This window comes from Phalacrocorax carbo, chromosome 6 (genome assembly GCF_963921805.1).
Source record: "Phalacrocorax carbo chromosome 6, bPhaCar2.1, whole genome shotgun sequence".
Taxonomy (NCBI): Eukaryota; Metazoa; Chordata; class Aves; order Suliformes; family Phalacrocoracidae; genus Phalacrocorax; species Phalacrocorax carbo.
The window spans coordinates 43,678,221-43,698,265 of NC_087518.1; the positions used below are offsets into that span (position 1 = coordinate 43,678,221).

Sequence of the window (20,045 nt, forward strand, 5' to 3'; positions counted from 1 at the left end):
CAAATTGCAAAGTTCCTGATTTTTGTTTGTTCAAATTAAGTTCTTTAAATTTAACAAATACTTGAGAAGGACAGGGAGAAAGGCAATAATAAAAGGGAAGATTAATACGAGACTGAATTTATAGCTATCCAAACATTGCATTATGAGAGTAATATCTGGAAAGCATTATAAAAATATAATCAAGCAAAATAACTTTATAAAATATTATCAACCTTTTTATAAAATATTATCAACCTTTTTATCAATGCTATCCCTCCACAGTTTTACTAACCGCAGGAGACTCAAATCCAAAGTTACAACACCGTACACTCAGATAACACGGATTTATATTCCCGATATTCTGTATTTAGTGTCCTATTCACATCACAATCCAAGCTTTTTGCACTATGAAATTAGTTGTGGTTAGTCAGTTCAGTATCAGACACAGTATAGACAAGCAGGCTACTCTATACTTATTTTTCCAACACACACAAAAAAAACCGGTTTATCCTGGTATTACAGACTAAACTAATTGTTTGTCTTAGGCTTGTGCTTCATATGGGGGCACTGAAAAAACGGCCTGGAATCCAAAATTTTGGAAAAAAACCAGATCAATCTTTATTTCAAACACGTACAGATGCATTTATTTCCTGATTTCCCTTTTTAAAGAACAACAAAGAGAATTCTAGGAAGCATAAATCTATTTAATATTGAATGAAGTCCAATACATTTCTGGGAATCCTGGTCAAGTTCTTAACAAACAAGTAAGGCATCAGGCACTACAAAGCATAGAAGGGGCATGCACAGAAACCAGGTAGCTTTATCCCCCAGGGAGGACTGAAAATAACTATATACTGCATGTGCTTAATACATCTATCAGGATTGACCCTTGCCTTTTAGAACAGAGTTCTAAACTGAAGACAAAATGCCAAGTTTTCTGTTCTTTTCTTTAATCTAAGGATGAAAAATAAATTAAAAGAGAATCAAATTTTCATTCAATGTGCCTAACTGTTCAGCTAAGATCTCTCTGGGAGTAAGGTGAACCATCTTAAAAGGAATCCAAGCCAAAATAGCTTGAGAAAGTCCAGGTGTGACAGAAGTGTCTGGGCTGTCTTCATTCACTTCTGAAGCAGACCAAACTAAAATTCCACACTGCACACAGCCTCCTGCTCAAGGAATCCTGGAGTTACCTCCAATTCACTCCTACATCTTACATTTTTTTTCTGAAAATTCATCCTGGGTTTCTCTGTTCTATTTGTGCTGCCATGCAGAAGTTTTTCATACAGAGGCTATACCTTCCTTTAGAAGATGACTGTTCCAAAAATACTGACTAATATATTCCTAATTAAGCTATATCCCACCCTTGGAGCTTAATAGTGTCACCTACGAATTAAGACACACCATTAGCCCACGGCATAAAGGTCTGCTGAACAGAGCTGATGCTATTGTATCAAAGATACAATATATAAAAGATATAAAAGAAGTTGAAAAGCAGAAAGTTAGTATCATCACTTAGATACACCGAAGGTATCTGAAGGTAGTTTAAAGCTTTCATCTTTGAGCAATCACCTGGCAAGCCTCTGTAAATACTTCCAACCCACTATCAGTTTGTTAATTCCCCTGTTTCAGAATAAGAATACAGCAGTCAAATTCTGCACTGCTGGGAATACAGTGTATCATCAATTTGAAAGGCAGGTATGAGATAAAAGAATAAGAATGGTGACCTGGCTGCAGCTTTTGACTGTAATTCCGGGAAGGCGACATGGCCTCGGACCACATGATCTATCTGAAAAAGAGGAAAGCAATATTTTGGGGATGATTACATCTTAAAAATTTGGTCCTGGAAAAGGGTAATGCAGTGTCATAACTTTAAAAAGACAAGAGAGCTTTTAAATTACTCATGAGGTGTTAAGTCCTAGTCCTAGTGAAGCCAATGGCAAAACTCCCACTTACATTACTGGACTCAGGATTTGGCTTAAGAACAGTAAGAAAAAACAACTAACGCTGCACCAAAAATAGGCAAAATGGTAAGCGTGCAGCTCCTCAGTCCGAAGAGCAAGCTGCAAGGATGACTTTTTTCCTGCCCAACACTACCTGAGAACATGTGCTCTAGTCTCTCCCATTCTCTTGCCTGCATACCCTCACTGGAATTCTACCAGGAGCATCTTCTTGGCCCAAATCCCTACATCTTTCTATATCGCACTGCTATAATAAAACACAAGGTGTTTTGTCATCCTGATAGATGCTCCATATGTTCATTGCAGGAAATAAAATGTATACTCTGACAAACAATTATTGCTATTTAAAAAAAAAATATATAGGCTCTGTCTTATACTACATTTATAAATCAGCTTGTCCTTGCGCTCCAGAGTAGCTACCATTATTCATGAAACAAAGTATCAGGTAGAATAACATGGGCTTTTAAGTCAATAATTCAGCAGGTTTTGTGGCCTGTTGATAATATCCCATCAGAGGTGACCATAAAGGCTAAGGAGGCAAAAGTAGAGCTACGCAAGAGCACTGACTATATTTGGCAATACCTATTGGCAGCAAACCACATTAGGTATTTAATTTTTAACAGCATGAGTCTAGTCCTTAACCAGTGTAGGAAAACATATAAATGAAGCATACACATCTGAACATAGCAATAAAAATAATGCATGCCTGTTCTTTCTGAGATTTGCTACAAAGACAAAACTCAAATATGTACACGCATTAGAAACAGAGCTCAGGCCTGAATGCTGCAATCTTGCATAATCTCTTTAGAACATAGGACCAGCTCATAAATTCAGAATTAAATCTGTAAATAAATAGAACATATACATGTGTGATATGATAGCACTTTACACAAAAATGTTACAGGCATTATGAATTTAGGTATTTAATTGCCCTTAATTCTAGACATGGCCACATGAGGGTTGCATCTAGAAACCCTTTTCTGCTATTCTTTATTTTACAGTTTGTAATGATGTCATGCCGTCCTTTGTCTCTGTTGTGCAATATCTTTCTTCCTATAAATTTTGAAAATCCAGTGCAAAAGCCCAAACAAACAAGCTTTTTCAAAACAGTCTGAGTTCTTAATTCTTTCTTTGGACTCTATCTGAACCAATTTTCAAAATCCAACAGACTTTTTCGCAGCTTTATCAATAAAAAATTAATTAGAGATTTTCAAAGGGAAGTGTACTAGTTTTACTTTTACGAAGTTCAACAGATTGTTCAAATTTTATGAAAAGACATCACCTTCGGGCTTAGATTGAGCAATGAAAAGAATCCCAAAACATGTCAATTTTTAATTTGTTTTCAGACACCCTGAAGTATGAGAAAGCTGGGCCTCAAAAAGACTACAGCTTTAAAATTACAAACTTAATGAATGCAACCGATCCTCCATGCCAGTGTGTACATACACTGTTTCCTCCTATGGATCCCTGTGTGTTTTCAGGACATACAACCTCAGGAAAACCACATGAGGTATCAAAGAATGTTTTAATAAGGCAGCTTCCCTAATATACCTAACAGTATTTACAGCTGAGTTTTGCTATGGGTCCTAACAAGGTCATACATTTTTTCCAGCAATTTCTTTAATGACTCAGGAACATCTTGCTCTCTGGTACTAGAATGGATGGGTTTTAAGAAATAATCTTTCTGAAACACCCTAACTCCCATGGTACATTTTTTAGTGTAGAACCACTTTGAGCCAGCCAACAGAAAACACTGACTAGCTGTATCCTCTCTAGAGCTTAGTTAGCACACACCTGCTGCAAGAGCACTTTAGCCATGAGGCCAAGGATGGGTTGGAGATGGGATGGGAAGCAGAGGCTGCAGAAGGGAAGAGGGATGACTCTCCTGCTGAAGCTGTGACACTGTACAGAGAGGAATATCAGATTCACATGGCCAAGGAGAGAGCACAGGAGGGAACACCAATTCAAAGCTCAGTCCTTAGGGTGTGTCTAGGCTTCCTGATCCAGAATTATTTCTGTTTCTCATTCACGGACTGTTCCATATAGAATGTATAAAGTCAGTGATGCCCCAAACTCCTGCTTCCTGCACATATACTCCAATCACCAGGCTTTTAGAAAGGGGGGTGGTGCTAGGTCTGAGTAAGAGAGCAATTATGCCTGCAGTTTGTGAAAGGCTGAACCCACCCCTATGTTTGCTGAGCTTACAGAGGATACTGGGGACTGGGCCCACCTCCCGTAGTTTCTCAAGAGGAGCTTGGCACCTCACCCCTAAGGCCAATCAGTATTTCTGCAGATTGAGTGGGGAGACATGCAGGGAGCTTTAGAAGCTTCCAGGGTTACGCAGCACTTTTGGACTCAAGCCTAAATTCTGTTTTATACATCTAGCCTTTCTTTAAATTTGACATCAGTGTTTTAGTTCTGACTGCCTACCTGTAAATAAGAAAATTCATTTTTAGAGAATCCAGTCTGGTTTTAAGTTTTATTGATAAATTTAATTAACCTAATATAGTTAGACTCTTTGCACTCAAGGAAAGAATTGAGGTGACAATATATGCAGTATCTATCCAGCTAGGATAACAGGTTGATCTTTCATTTATGCCCATCAGTGAGCACAGTTCTATATAACACAGTATGTATCTTTTTATCTCATAGTCTACCTCAGCCTCCCACTAAAGAATGAACGCCTATTTGCCTGTAAAATAATAACAATAATTATCACCATCATCATAAAACGAAGACATGCCCTTAGTGCTCCGCCCCTTATATAATTCCCTATCGGTATGCAAATTAACAGTTTGTAAGACATAACAACCAACTAATTGTTTATTGCTTTCAGCAACATGGTATCTCCTATGATCTTACGGAGGTGTTTCAGGCAGAGCTCTAGCTGAATTGACAGCTAAGCTACCCCAAATAACAGCAGTTACGGCAGACCTCCCATCTTGGATTCTGTTTGTGTCTCCAAACACTTACCAGTTTTCCTGTAGCACTTTGACCTCCTTCATTCAACCACAGTCCAGGTACCATTGCAGAGAAATAAGGTCCCCAAACACCAGGCACAAAAATGGGTGTTTCACTAACCTGGAAAAGCAAGAGAAAGCTCTAGTGAATCAAGCTACCTGTCAAAGTAGGTTCCTCACAACTAATGTTTGGCAACTATCAGAGTCCAATACTGAAATGATTCCTGCTCCTCCACTGGAGTTACCAATGTGAATGGAGATGTATAGGTCGAGATAAGGAGAATGTGGAGAAATACACCCTCCATTTGCATAATTTTTAGATGAGGTGACACAGCTGCAGCTACTGACTGCACAACTGCCCCTACTCACTCCCATTACAGGGAGAGAGAAACTGCCCTGTTTCTCCAGAAAATCACCTTACTTAGAATGAACAGTTGGATATAATGCTCTGCTTGACTGTCATCGGAAAATACAGCTAATGTAATCAACAGTGTTAACAGAGCACTCATCCCGTATGTCTTCAGAGGTAAGAATTGAGGGGGAATCCTGCTGACAGAGGACAGCAAGGTCCCCTGAGATCTGCCATTAACTCCCAAGGCTTGCAGTGGAACCCCAAGCTCCAGAGTTCTCACAGTGCTGTCAGGAGAGTTTGATGCCTTGGGTAGAAGCTGCAAACCTGGGCTTGTGTTAGCCAACAAGAAACATTTACCTGGGTAGACATTAGGTTCTGCCCCTTACTTAGGCTTAGCTTTACAGAAACCACTCTTTCCTTCACACCTGTAAACCCTTTCATGAAGCCCTACCATCCAAAAACTGAACAGGACTGTATTCTACTGCTTGCATACAAATATAACACCCACATATACGGTGATATCCTGTTCCTATACAGTATTTTAGTGGTTAGACCACTCAGGATGTGGGAGACACTGGTTCATTTCCTTTCTCTGCTTCAGAAGATGCAAATTACCAGTTTTTAAGGGTGGAGGGCATTTTTCTTCCTCTTATAAAGCTGTTCCACTTTCAATACACTAGACAGACTTTCTAGACTTCCTTTCCTGCCCAGAAAGAAACCATAAGGAGGTATGCTATCTAGTCTAGCAAGTAAGGAACAGCACACGACAGGGAATGGGGTATGGGAACTTGGGTCCTAGTACTTGCTACAGAGAGTAGTTATGTATTCTGCACTGGTTGAACACTTTAATAGTTCTTGCAGTGGGGGCTGGAGAAGGCAGGTCATCCACTCCCCTGGCAGGCTACTTGGGTTCTCTTTGAAGCACGATTCATGTTTTCTCTTCCAGGACCAACAGAGGTATACACGTTCGAGGTATATGCAGCCATGATTTTGCTGTGAAAAAGAGGACAGCAGTGCAATCCTGTATCATCACATGAGGCATGAATGCACTTCCCACTACTCCATGTTATTGGGAAGGCTGAATCTGCAACTGTTCTGTAGAAGGCGGGGAAGTGCTCCAAGAGGAGGAAACATGAGAAGTCCCTAACAAAGTAAGTCTCTATGTTTGCAATGCTGGAACAGCAAAAAAGAAAGGTCTTAAGTCCATGGGACAACTTTTTGTTTATTTAGACCTTGCTCATCATTAGCAAAATTCTAGACCCATTAAGGATGCTTGAGGTTTGCTATTGTCTTCAATAAGGCCTGGACTTCACGTCAAAATAGTTGTGACAAGTAGTAATTAAAAATTCAGGCCTGTTCATGTTAAACTTGATGCACATTCTGCCTGTATTTAAACAGGCCAAACTTTAAAGACAGTTTTTGCTAGCAGCTAGGGAATATGCTCCAAGATGCAGTTTACTGGCATTTGTGCATCACACATGTTTAGTAAATACACCAGCAGGGAGGTTGCTGTACAGACAATAGGCTGCTCAAGCCATAAACTTACATTACAGCTCATTCTCGTCTGAAGTTAAGTAGGAAAACAAAACAAAAAAAAATCTGGTTTCTCAAAATACATCACTACAGTGTCAAGCAGTTCTGATTTCTCTTAGGTATGCATCTAACAAATACGAGAGTCTTGCTCAGTTCTCTGCTCTCAGCTCTAATGCGCAGACTTACTTTTGCTAAAGAGGTATGCGTGCACATGTGTCTGCATGTCTGCGTAACATTTTGGCTGGCTAAACCCATTAAAGAGCAAGAATAGCTGCACTGAATTTAAAAAGGCATTTATGGCTCCAAGTGGACGAAGCTACGTCAAAAACATTGCAAAGACATTTGGTTTTGTTTTGTTTCCTCTTAAAACTACAAATTAATACAGCTTTGAGTTTTCAACACCTCTATTGGGCAAGCCTTCTTCTAAAATTTCAGTAACAAAATGAAGTGCAACAGAAAGCAAATCCTAAAATAACCTGATTTTCAGACCAATTCCACATCACTGACCTTACTGAAAACAGAGCATAAGGTCAAAATTCCCAGTTAGTATCTGCTCTGAACTAGTGATGTAAGTGTGCTGAGAACACAAGCGTCCCGTCTCACTCCCATCCTATAGCTGTTGACACAAGGCATGTCTCTACAGGTGGGAAGGAACGTTTAGGGCAGAAGGGGCCTGGGCTTTTGAAGTCTCATCTCAAAATACTTTTGAGGCAGCAAACTTCGCAGTATTCTGCACTCTACTGTGATTTCTGAAGAAATAATCTAGCTACACCAGATGTATCAAGCTTAAAATCCAACTGCTCTATAGTCTGAAGAAACAAATTAGTCTAAGGATATTAAAGGCACAAAGATGCTTTGTGAACACACAGGAAGTTCTGAACATCAAGAAGGATAATGTAGTTTAAAAAAAAAAAAAAAAACACCAACAAAAAAAACTTTCTTCTGTCATTAGTCCACAGTTTACCAAATTGTTCTATATGTCTGACAACACTAAAAGGTTTAGATGGATTAAAAGACCAAACTCTCCCTGGAGCCAGTACTTCTGGCCTAGTATTTTGGACGACGACAGGAATTTGCCAGGACAGGATATTTCCGTGCTGGCTCTTCTCAAATTACGCTGAGACTTTCCGATCATCTTACTACCAAAGTACCATTTGTATGCATTCCAGCAAACTTTCAACACATAAACAGAGCAAACGAGGGAGTTGTGTATCGCCACACTGATGAATATAGCCAGTGGGGTATTAGGTTATCTCTTTTTTTCTGCTGTGGGAACTTCTCACTGGAATAAAGAACGTTGGCTAGCATGCTGGGCTTTGCTCGTGTCGCATCATCAGATTTCCTATTTCCTCCTTCCACTTAAAAACTTTAATTCCTGTTTTGCAGACTCTGGGCTTTGATGCACGTGGAAAGTGAGAAAACTGGGAAATAATATACTCCCCAAAACAGACACCCAATCTTTGAGAAGCAACAAGGTGAACATTCTTTTGTGGAGATATGCATAAGAAATAGCAAATGGTTTCCACTTCCCCTCCTTGAAATAATTTGGATGATGCTTAAGTTTTTCAAGCCATGCAGCAGCTGGCATTAGTATTTTTATAATAAAAAGTCCAAATTCTGTTAGAGGGTACATACCAACCAATCCCACTAAAACACATGACTAGACATAAGAGCAAGGTTGGAGAAATAGTGCAAAGTTTGCCGCAGAACCCAGAAGATAAGCACTATTTGCCAGACTCAGAGCTATTTTTGTTACACTAATACCACGTCCTTTTCATAGCTTTCTATTGCCTTCAGATATTCTTATGATGATATAGGAGGATCAGTGTTGTGTCATTATTTTTTTTTCTTTAATGAGCTTAAGAAAATCCTTAATCTTTTTAGTAGAAAAACAAGGTCTGTTTTAGATTTATGGGCAATTGATTTTTATTTTTAAAGCAAATAAGAGATGTCATTCTTCTTTGAAAGTTAAAATACATATTCAAAGGGAGACGCAGATTTTCTGCCTTCTATTTAATTTAAATTCATCCTGTGATACACTCCTATTGTGATGCATATTAACATTTATTATTTTTTACATATAGCGAAACTGAAACACAGAAAGGATATCCGATGCTAGTATGATCTCTGCACAACAATTATTGCAGCAGGAATTTGAAGATGGGAGATGAGAAGAATCTGAACCTATTCATGCTTTGAGTCATAAGCAGCATCTATAAATATTTCAGTTGAACATATTCATACAGAGACTATTGCCCTCATCTGTGATGATGCTTACTTACAGAAGTATTACAGTCAGACAAGCAATTCTACCTCACAGTTATTCTATCTGTGGATGGGGAAGGATTCTTTTGTGTGCAAAAATGTCACCTTTCCATGCCTCCCCAACTACTTGCTCAGCCCATCATTTCAGATGAGATGAGCATTAAGGAGTTCCAAGACTCCTGCTCATTTGAAGGGAAAAAGAATTCAACACCTTCTGAAAGTGAGGAAAAGGAGAAAAAAGTTCTATCTGGGAGGATTTAACCTCAGTGTGTGCTCCATAAAAGATCATACTAATATGTAAGATATGTAAACATTATAGAGCAATCAGAAACAAATGAAATCATGAATTCAGTTTAACAATATTCAGCTGTGGTGCAACTGCCAGAAGGCACTTTTTGTTATGAATAGACCATTTGGATGAGTTACAGACCAGATTTCAACCCTGGCATGTGCTAGGAAAATCAATGTCAAAATATCTAAGATCAGAAGGTATCAGCAGCACATCTGGCATCCCACAGAAATGAAAAATGTCTTTAAAATACATAATGCTATATAGAACTCAGCTAAAGTATGAAAGAACCTGCTTAAATGGCACTAATATGAGCTCTGTAACATATTTAATTTAGTTTAGCACTTCCCACTTGTCTCTCCCTCAAAAACAGGCAAAAAAATCCACCTTTCTTGTAGAAGTCTATGTGGAAAAAAGCACTACTTACCACTTACAGGCTAACTTACAGCTCATGTAAGTGAATCAAAGGAGTCAGTGCCTTTAATCCAAACTAAGTTCAGCTTTCAGGACTGTAATTTAGTACAAAGAGTGGAACAGAACACAGACCTTCACATACAAGAATCACCTATGCATAAAGCCATCCCATAAAATGAGCAAGTCGCAATGGGAGATTCATTTTACTTAGCTTTGTTTTGCTAGACTAGCCATAATGATCAGGCACACGCTTGTGTTTCCTCCTCAGTTTTATGTAAATGTTACGGTAATAAGAGACAAGATAAAATAAAACAGGCCACACTGGTGAGAGCAGTTTTACGGAAGCATGAGTTTCAGCAGAATTTTCTTCCTTAGTTGACACCATCTGTTGCTGGTGGAGGCTTACACAAATTCCTTACAATAACACTATTGGAGAATTTAGCTGTTACCTGAAAAGAAAATCTTAATATTAACAGTGTATACTGCTATGTATCCATCTTCTTCCTTTTTAATTTCTGCATCCTAATACTGGGCCTCTGATATCTGACAGCATTCTAGTATCATTATCAGATTCTCTATTTACTCACAGTATGCAATAGCGAGAGAAAATAAAATTTCAGTAGAACTATTCTTGACTTGCCATCACTTACGTGAAAGCCAAATTAAGCCTTCATTCTGCTGTCACAACTTTTTTAGAGTAACCATTTGCTAATGAGAAGCTAGGCCAGAAAACTTGTTTGAAAATCACCTCACTTACCAGCTTCTATAGCCAGATATTCAGAATAACAGCTGCTTTTGTTAGGCTAAGGCAGATATGAAGAAAGATCAAAGATATTAATACAGAGTAGGGAAAGAAACAAGGAAAAGCACTGTATCAGTCACCAACTAATAAATGCTCTTTACAGTTCTGGACTTTGATCATTGACAAGCCAAATACTTTCATTAACTTCTCTGCTGACTTTTAACTTTCAAACTTTCTGACTGACTGTGGATTGAGAATACTGACATTCATTCAATTCAGGGGTTTTACATTGATGCATGATATCTTGCATTAACAAAACTGTATAATTTTGCTTCTGCTGACAGATGGGTCTCATATAGCTGTTCGACCACAACACTCTGACAAAGAATGAAAGAGATCAATAAAAAAAGGAGCAAATTCAAAGAGAAACCCAAGAATGTTTCATTTCTAGGTTTCTGGTTCAAACTTAGGTCATAGTAATAGCTACTGAATGTGTGATTTAATAATAGCACTTTCTGGTGGCATATATATTAACTGGGTGGAGTTGGAGCATGCAATTGTATTTTCAGTGAACTGATACCTACTCTAAAATTGCCATCCGGGCTTCGCCATAACTCTGGCTGGAGGTAATTCTCTAGGTTAAGACTATGGTGAGTACAATCAACTTGTTAAAATATATTTACTATTAGCAGTAATTACATATTAAACATGTAACAGCATTCAAGATTTAACCTGATATAAAATATATTTAAGAAGTAAGGTCTTGGGACACAAGAATGGTACTTCAGAACACAAAGGAAATTAAAATTTATTAATATGCCAATTCCTATAGGTCATATACCACCAGTAATTTATTTGACTGTATTTTAAACTTATGTCCCCTAGCCATCATTGGTTTGCTATGTAGCTGCATAGCTTGTGGTGGCAAGTTACATAGCTCTCTTGCATGTGACAGGTTGGAATCCCATGGGCTATCCACAGTGACAGCGTTGCTCTGCAATGATATTAAGACTAGGCCACAAAAATTTTTGCACAGAGCTAACTTTATCCCACTGGAAGCATGGAAGTCACTTGAGTGACAACAGCATAGGTACAGAACATGGACTTCAGGATTCTGTCTGAAGACATCCATCCACAGATGATTTTGGTGATCTGCTTACATGCAGTTGAAGAATTCTGGCTTATGTGATGAATTTACTTTCATAAATGCCTTGCTGAACATACGCTCCATCATTTGTTGCCAAGGCTATGTCACAGGTTTACTGAACCCAGAGACCTGGAAAGTTACCTTAAAGACTCCCATTTAGTTATGAGAATGGCAAGAGAATGAATCAAAACAAAAAAAAATTGTCCAACTGCATCTATCAAGGTTGTGCAACAACAACAAAAAATATTCAAAGACATCAGGGAATATTTTTGCAGTATAAGGTACTGCAAGATGAGATTTCTGTGGAGCCAAGGCGAGGTTTAAAGAGACAGGCAGGAAGGCAGATATCATCCAAACCAGAAAAAAAAAACACTCAAGAGAATCAAAGGGTTCTGGGTACTGCCCAGAATGTAAACTTATGGCCAGGACATGGCCTGTAGTGGGAAAGTTGAAACAGAAACACATATTCAGTATTATTCTTTTGCCCAAGTTGGTTTCTTTTGTGTTGGCAGTAGTAAAGACAGTTTTTCTGTCACCCACATCCCCTCCCTGCCTTTACTACCACATAAGGTAAGTGTAAAGGGTGACTGCCTGCAGGTCTGCAGCTCTGGCAGAGGCATATATGCCTATTTAGCTTGCAGGACCTGAAGTAATTGGCCTGAAGGGTCTCAGAGGAGAGTTTACACCCAGAAAATGGAATTGAGAGGCCGAGGGAGAAGACAATGATACTGCTTATTCACACACCATGATAATATTAAGAGCACAGGTCCAGCACATTTCAGTCCAGTAGCGCAGCAAGGTTCCAAGTACAGTAGACCCACAAAAGACATGTATGACAATATTAAAACAATCTCCTTTTTTATTTTGCTGCTTATTCTGCACTTGGTAATATCACAGACTTGTATGACAAAAATCAAACCAGCCACAACCACAGTAACACCTTTAAGTAAAAATCACCAGAATTAGAAACATACAGAGAAAATACACCAAAATGTAGACTGGCATCTGAAATGTCTGATTATGATGATTTGGAGCTAGTATTCCAGTTCAATCCCTGCTTTAGTTATTTTCCAGACAAAACTTTCAGTACAACCTAAAAGTAGGAGACACAGATGAATTCTTAAGGACTACTGTTAGCTATTATTCCAAATAGTAACCCTTATGAGAAGGGGAGCAAAACATGAATGACAGGCATGTAGAACTATTTCTAGTTTTCTAAGTTTTCCATAAAACATTAACTGGTCTACAAACTACAGACGAAACAAGGTATGTGATTAATGCCCAGTAAAGAAACCACACTCCCAGTGCAAATTGATTGCCTCTTCTCTGAAAATATTTCAGGTGAGTTATGCGATGGGTCTAAATACTGCACAACCTGGCTTTATATCTAACAAGAACTAATTAGAGGAAAACTGGGCTAAGATTATTAAACATTTCCACTGTGAGATTTTTTATTCAAGACTAAATACAGAAAGGTAGTTGAAGATCTTTTAAATCTTATGATTTTTAATGAATGAATATTTTACTCAACTTGCACTTAATTGATATTTAAGAGTATAAAGAGAAATTCATCCTTCCATCCTTCAGAGCCAAAGCCTCAACTTGTACAAACCAGCATATTAACCATCAGCTTCCACGGAGATATGTTGATTTGATTTATACTGTCTGAAGATCTGGGCTAACACTTGTATTTAGACACTTAAATAAGTACTCCGATTTTCAAAAAAGCCAAAGACCTCAATTTCCCATTGATTTCTGCTTCAGGAGCTTAGAATATGAAGCCAGCTGTTTAGGTATCCAAATGTGGATTTGGGCACCTACCCTTAGGAGGTATGTTGGCCTTAGTTTTTTAGTGTCCATAATTAAGAATGTTAGTGAATGTCCATACAGGTGAGAGACATCTCTTCAAACAAGGGACAGTAGATACTCAGATACAGAAGAAGAATGAAATCTACTTGCTTCTGCATGCTCATGAGACCTGGACAGGCTGGAAAGCTGGGCCAAGGGGAACCTCATGAAATTCAACAAAAGCAAGTGCAAGGTCCTGCACCTGGGGAGGAACAACCCCATGCACCAGTACAGGCTGGGGGCTGACCTACTGGAAAGCAGCTTTGCTGAGAAGGACCTGGGAGTGTTGGTGGACAGCAGGCTGACCCTGAGCCAGCAACGTGCCCTTGTGGCCAAGAAGGCCAACAATATCCTGGGGTGCATAAAAAGGAATGTGGCCAGCAGGTCGAGAGAGGTTATCCTCCCCCTCTACTCAGCCCTAGTGAGATCACATCTGGGGTACTGCATCCAGTTCTGGGCCCCCCAGTTTAAGAAGGACACGGAACTGCTCAAGCAAGCCCAGTGGACGGCTACCAAGATAATCAGGGGACTGGAACATCTCCCATATGAGGAAAGGCTGAGAGATCTGGGTTTGTTAAGCCTTGAGAAGAAAAGACTGAGGAGGAATCTTATCAATACTTATAAATATCTAAAGAGTAGGTGTCAAGAGGATGGGGGCAGACTCTTTTCAGTGGTGCCCAATGACAGGACGAGGGGCAATGGGCACAAACTGAAACACAGGAAGTTCCACCTCAATATGAGAAAAAATTTCTTTCCTGTGAGGGTGACAGAGCAGTGGCACAGGCTGCCCAGGGAGGTGGTGGAGCCTCCTTCCCTGGAGACATTGAAAACCCACCTGGACGCGTTCCTGTGCCCCCTGCTCTAGGTGTGCCTGCTGAAGCAGGGGGTTCAACAAGACGATCTCCAGAGGTCCCTTCCAACCCTTACCGTTCTGTGATTCATGTTTTTCATTTCTTAAAAGTGGGAAGAATAGAGTTCTTGAAGACAGCTTCTGCAGTCAGCACTTTGTCTCTAAGAAATCTCGCTAGCTCCTAAGGCACACTTCTAAAACTGGCAACTGGATACGATTTTACTAGGCATGCTCCTCACTCAAGGGGATGACCATGTACATGACATGTACTGTTTTAAAACTAATCCACCAGCAGAAAGTATAAGGCAGTGTTTGGGGGTTCCCCCCCCTTGCCCAGAGGATCCTGGTCCTTGAAACAGTTAAACACATCAATTAAAATGTTGCCTAAAACTGACAACAACAAAAAAAATCAAATTTAGCAAAAAAACCCAATGCCCTCTTTTACTCAGCTGGATTTTATTTTACTTTTTAAAATGTAATAGATCAGGCCCTTGCCAAGAGCAGGGAATGCAAAGGGTCACAGGCTGTACTTGTATAAGCAGCAAATCTGAAGGTCTGCCACCAGAAGCCAGTCTGAAGTTGCATTTCTGAGAAAAGCTTCTGACAATGGGTGCCATGCAGCTTAACTAACTCACTGTACTCCTTAACAAAGCAACAGACCCATCTACACAGCAGCCTAATTTTAGACAGCAGCCAGGTCCAGCCTCTTCATCTGAGCTGACTATGAGTATTTTATCTTTTTTTTTTTTCAATACACTGCATCAGTTTTCGGCCAATGGTATGTATGGTATTAGTATGTCTTAGTGTACAGCCGCATGAAGAAATTATTATGGGCAAAACCAGGAGGTCAGTTGCCCAGCAAAACCACCTCTACTCATCATCTTTCTGTGGTGTATCGTGTGACAGATCCCAGGGACCTTGCACATTCCACAGGAAACCAGGGCCAGGAGTGCTACTGCAGAGTTGCTGACATTGTGCAAATGCACACTATATATTACTCAGTTAATTTCTTCATCTGCCTGTACTCTTAATACTTGATCATACAACAGAATTTTAAATTTCTTGTTTTGGTTTTTGTTTGTTTGGGGGTTTTTTGGGGTTTTTTTAATACCAATCTTATGAAAGAAGCTTGCAATAATATCAGCCTCCAAACATTAACCAGCAAAGCTGGACAACTGAGATTTATTTTAAAAATAATATTTTTCAACTTATAATATTCTGTCATTTTCCTGAGGAGAAAATACATTACCTACCCTCTCCTACTGTAAATTTTTGGCTTCCTCTCTTTGCAATCAAAACTCCAAATTCTAAAGCAGAATATAAAAACAGGAAAAAAAGAAAATTATGTTGGAAGCAAAATGCTCTTAATTTTCTTTGCCTTACTAGTATATATTTTAAAATGGTGAATTGTTAATAAAATACCACTTCTCTGCCAAAAAATGTATTTTTATAAGTCTCCTTTTCAGCTACAAAAAAATGTTAGTAAAATGAGAGACAGAAATAGACAGAGAAAGAGAGGAGAAAATTTCAAGCATGATTAGATCAAATAGGGTGAGTATATATTTTATTTTCACTATACATTGCCTACCCCATCAGAGCAAGGAAACGCAACGGTAAGAAAGTCAAGTTTGGCTTACTGCATTTAGGGCTGCGTTAAACCTTCCCAGTTAATTTTTTCCTCACAACAGGATGAAAACAGAGTGGGTTTTCTTATATAATTCAGAAATTATACTGAAATACAAATAATGTATGATACTCAGCCACCAAACCATCACAAGGCTACCAGCAATGCCCTTGCAGCAACTTCCCATTCAAACAAGTTGTCTGTTAGCTGTACATATGGAGCCTGTCGCTCCATGTACTTTTTGATAAAAGCAAAAGAGATGGCCTACAACCTATATTCTCATTATCTCTATGCCATAATAAAGAAGTTCTGAGGAGGATTAGAGATACTGCAAACACATGATCCCATGACCCACTGTTTAAAAGCAGATGATGCACCATGGGAAAAAAATGCAAGGAAGTGTTAGGAGATACAATGTATCTCTCAGCCACCTCATCTTATCTTCACCCAAGAGCACTCTGGCCACAGAAGCTGAGAGGGCCACATCTGAACAACATGTTCTTCATGTCCCGTTTCATTGTTTCCTGAAATTTGCCTGCTGTTTGCAAAGGATGGGAGCTGTAATAGGACATGAGTGTTTGGAAGTTGGCCACTTAACAGCACAAGCCGGAAGAGGAGCATGGCTTAATGGTATCTGTATCAGGAGCATTGAGTAATCATACTACCATGTTACCTGTAGCCACTTTGTGAGGCAAGCAATGAGACAGGAGAAAGATAAAATCAATGTTCTGGAATAGACACAAACTTCTCAACCTTCTGTGAGATCCTCAGAGAGCTGGGAGATTTCTGCCAGCCATCTCCCAACAGCTGAGTGATCACTTTAGTCACCCACTGTGAGCAGCAGACTCTCATATTTGCATTCAAGTGGGTAATCCATCCATGAAGCACTAAACTCCCAAGTCATATATATGAATCAGGGTCACTAACCTCACATGTGATGGAACAGAGTGGCATCTTGTGACGGAAGAGAGTGGCAGCTTGGGGTTAGGCAGCTCTGTCATCTTTGAAGTTGGATCCTGAGACTCCTGTTATAGAGGCAAGTCCTGAACACTGTTCAGGTAAAACTTAAACCAATTAACAGAAAATCTGAGCAATAAAATCTATCATTTGAACTGAGCAACCGGCAAAAAGACCAAGATGGTAAAAAAAGTACTCCTGAGACCAATGGACTGGGGAGGCTGCTTGTGATCCAACATATGATCTTCTAAAAAGATATCATAAAGTAAAAGGTGTTAGACAGATAGATGTACTTGTTTTCTTTGTAAAGGAATGATGCTGTTTTCTTTGTAGAAAGATGAATTTTATGAGGAACTGTCAGACGGTTGAGACACTTGACCCAAGAACTGAGAACAGTCCCCAGAGAGCGGCTGGCACAAGTGGATCAAACTGCTTCTGTATCAGTACAAGGAGAGAACAGCAGGGTCTAGAGAGCAGTTTCAGCTTAACAGGTCATTCAGGGTCATATATGAGATAGGTCTCAAGGAGATCACAATGGGAGCAGAGAGAAGTCTAAGCACAGCATCTGTCTCTGGAACTGTCCCTGGGCTTGCTCTTTCCAGACACAAAAAACCAATACTGGTGTCCTCAACAGAAAATTCGCACCCCTGTAAGTTTTTATTCCTTGGGTGGGAGGTTAACCTCCTGTGTTTAGTCCATGAAGCAAACTTGGAACTAAGCCTGGGACAACTTGAGAGTTTCAGCACTGGAAGAATGAATTAATGGGTAATCACTCCAGACTCATTCAATGTTCACCATTTCCATCTGCCTAAATCAGAGATGCAAGAACTTCAAATGTCTTATCAGGGACCCTGACTGAATGATCACCTGTGAAACAAAACCTTTAAACTAGATGAATTTTGACTGTGCCAAGCTTGAATGTCCACATACATTTACTCCTGCCTCTGATCAGTACCCATTAACACTAAGCATATTTTTTGTTTCAGCTTGGCAAAGCATACAACAGGCGCAGAGTACCATATCATCCTTTTCTTTGTGTTCCCAAAGGTCAAGGTTTCTTACATAAATGGGCAAAAAAAGACCTTTACTCTGTTAAATGGTTTTCAGGATCCAAAACAGAAAAAAAAATAAAGCCCACATTCATGATGGATTCAGAAGCTTTTTGCTAAGCACTTAAGCACTGGAAGTTCTGCATTGATCTATTTTATTGTTTTATTTAGTGAAATGTCTGGATACAGATATACAGATTAACTTTTTTTTTTTTTGCTCATATTTACTGTGTCGCCTTCTTTGAAATGAGTACTACAAGTGTTTTGATAAATGGACTGAAAGGTTGTCTGGTTACACCATAGCTTCTACTTGTGTCCTCTGCTGAAATGCTGTTATGCGCCCTTCTAAACCAATGCTGTTCCATGACTCACAGCAGTTACTTCTGTGCATCTCATAACAATAGCTCACTGGGGATATAGGGCCACAAATGAGCTAGAACAATTTATACCACCCATTTATTTTTATTTCTCTTCCAATGATAGATCTCCACTGTCACAAAATGCCAATTTATGTGAAGATTATAAATCTTCCAGCACAGACAACTAACTGCAGGCCATTTTAAATATGCACTTTATAACACTACAATTCCTGAAAGCTCATCACAGTATTAACTAATTCTTCTCAATGTTTAAAAAATTAAAATCAAACAGTCAAACCAATGATACATATATTCTGCTAATCTGTTGTTAACAGTAGCCAGTAACACATCATTTAGGGATGGGCACAGGAGCAGGGTAAACATACAATAATTCTTCCCCAGAATGTCCTCCCAGCCTCCAGTGAGTTGAGGTTCAAGAAGGTTTCTGTTCTTCCAACCAGCACAAGAGACCAAGTCTTCAAAAGTGACTAAGATTGCAAAAAACCCCTATTTTTCATGAATGTTAGCAATCTCTCAGTAAAAAGCTCAATTTATGCATCAGAAAAGAAATTTACTATAATGCTGACATGTATATCAATATAAGTCTTTACAAGAATATTGGAGTTTTCTAACTGTCTCATAATTATTCCTCTAGCTCACAGCCCTTCAGCTTCAGTTCTAACCAGAACTAAACAAACATGCCTCAGATACCACTGGCAGCACTATCTCATTTTAGGAGACTAGTGAGACCTCATCCCAACCTGGAAGTTTAGGAAATGTGCACATGGAACAGCTGTGTTACAAAGACTGGTGGATGAATCACCTCACTCACCAGATACAAAAATAATTCCACCTCCAAATGATACTTAAGAAAACCCCACCAAGCCACCCAGCCAAACTCTGTGCAGTCCAAGGCAGGCCCAGTCCTTGTCACTGTGGCTAGAAGACAGCAGTGTGACATGCTGGGCCAGCACAGGAACCAAGGGTCTCCCTAATTGCTTCCTAGCACTGACCTTTTCCCAAAGACCTGATGGCAGAACTGTGAATTCTAGGAAGATATGTGCTATCCTGACCCATACACCTTCCTGGAGATTGTATCATAAGACCCTTGTCTTCTCTTGAAAAGTATTTTCGTAGTTATCTCTAATATGCATGGTAGGTAGTCCACGTCTTGATAACCCCAATCCAGTCAACTCACTTTCCAAATGTTGACAAACCTGAAGAAGTTGGAGCATAGTAGCTGACGTGACAGAAATTCAAGGCAAGGGTGGGAAAGAAATCTCCGACATGGCATTTAAACAGGAAACTCAAAGGGGTTTTCCATGTAGATATTATTCCTAACCTTATTCTTTATGGGGGAGAATTATTCTTCAAAACCTGCAGTTCTTGCTGCAATCAATGGGAAATACCAAGGAAAACCAAAATATTTTTACATGAGTTCTGGTGTATTTATCTACTCAGGATGCCCTTCCCACCTACCTTAAGGCCTTTCTTATTTATTTATTGCATAATAGAGTTCATTTTAGAATTTATTTTCCTTTTTCGCCATTTGATAAGTATTCCTTTTATATTAGTGAAGGCCACTACCAATAACAGTGTCATACTTACAGGTAAAATAAATCTTCTTCTGCAATACCCCTGAGTTACTGGAAGCAGATTTACATTATATGGGATATGTTATCATACACTATTTTAAACATATTTTTAAACATTTGAATG

General features: G+C 39.2%; 1 protein-coding gene across 9 annotated transcripts in view; it reads right to left on the bottom strand.

Moving 5' to 3' along the window:
* The window catches only part of FGGY (FGGY carbohydrate kinase domain containing), a 328,075-nt gene that overhangs the window by 41,643 nt on the left and 266,387 nt on the right, over positions 1-20,045 (bottom strand). For 8 of the 9 annotated variants that reach the window (XM_064454957.1, XM_064454960.1, XM_064454956.1 and 5 more), the window contains 2 exons: positions 4,911-5,018; positions 1,704-1,765 (listed from right to left, as the gene is read on the bottom strand). In XM_064454957.1, the coding sequence (XP_064311027.1) occupies positions 1,704-1,765; positions 4,911-5,018 (170 nt within the window). Of the gene's footprint in view, positions 1-1,703; positions 1,766-4,910; positions 5,019-16,888; positions 16,987-20,045 lie in introns of all 9 variants that reach the window. The other variant, XM_064454964.1, reaches the window with a different exon arrangement.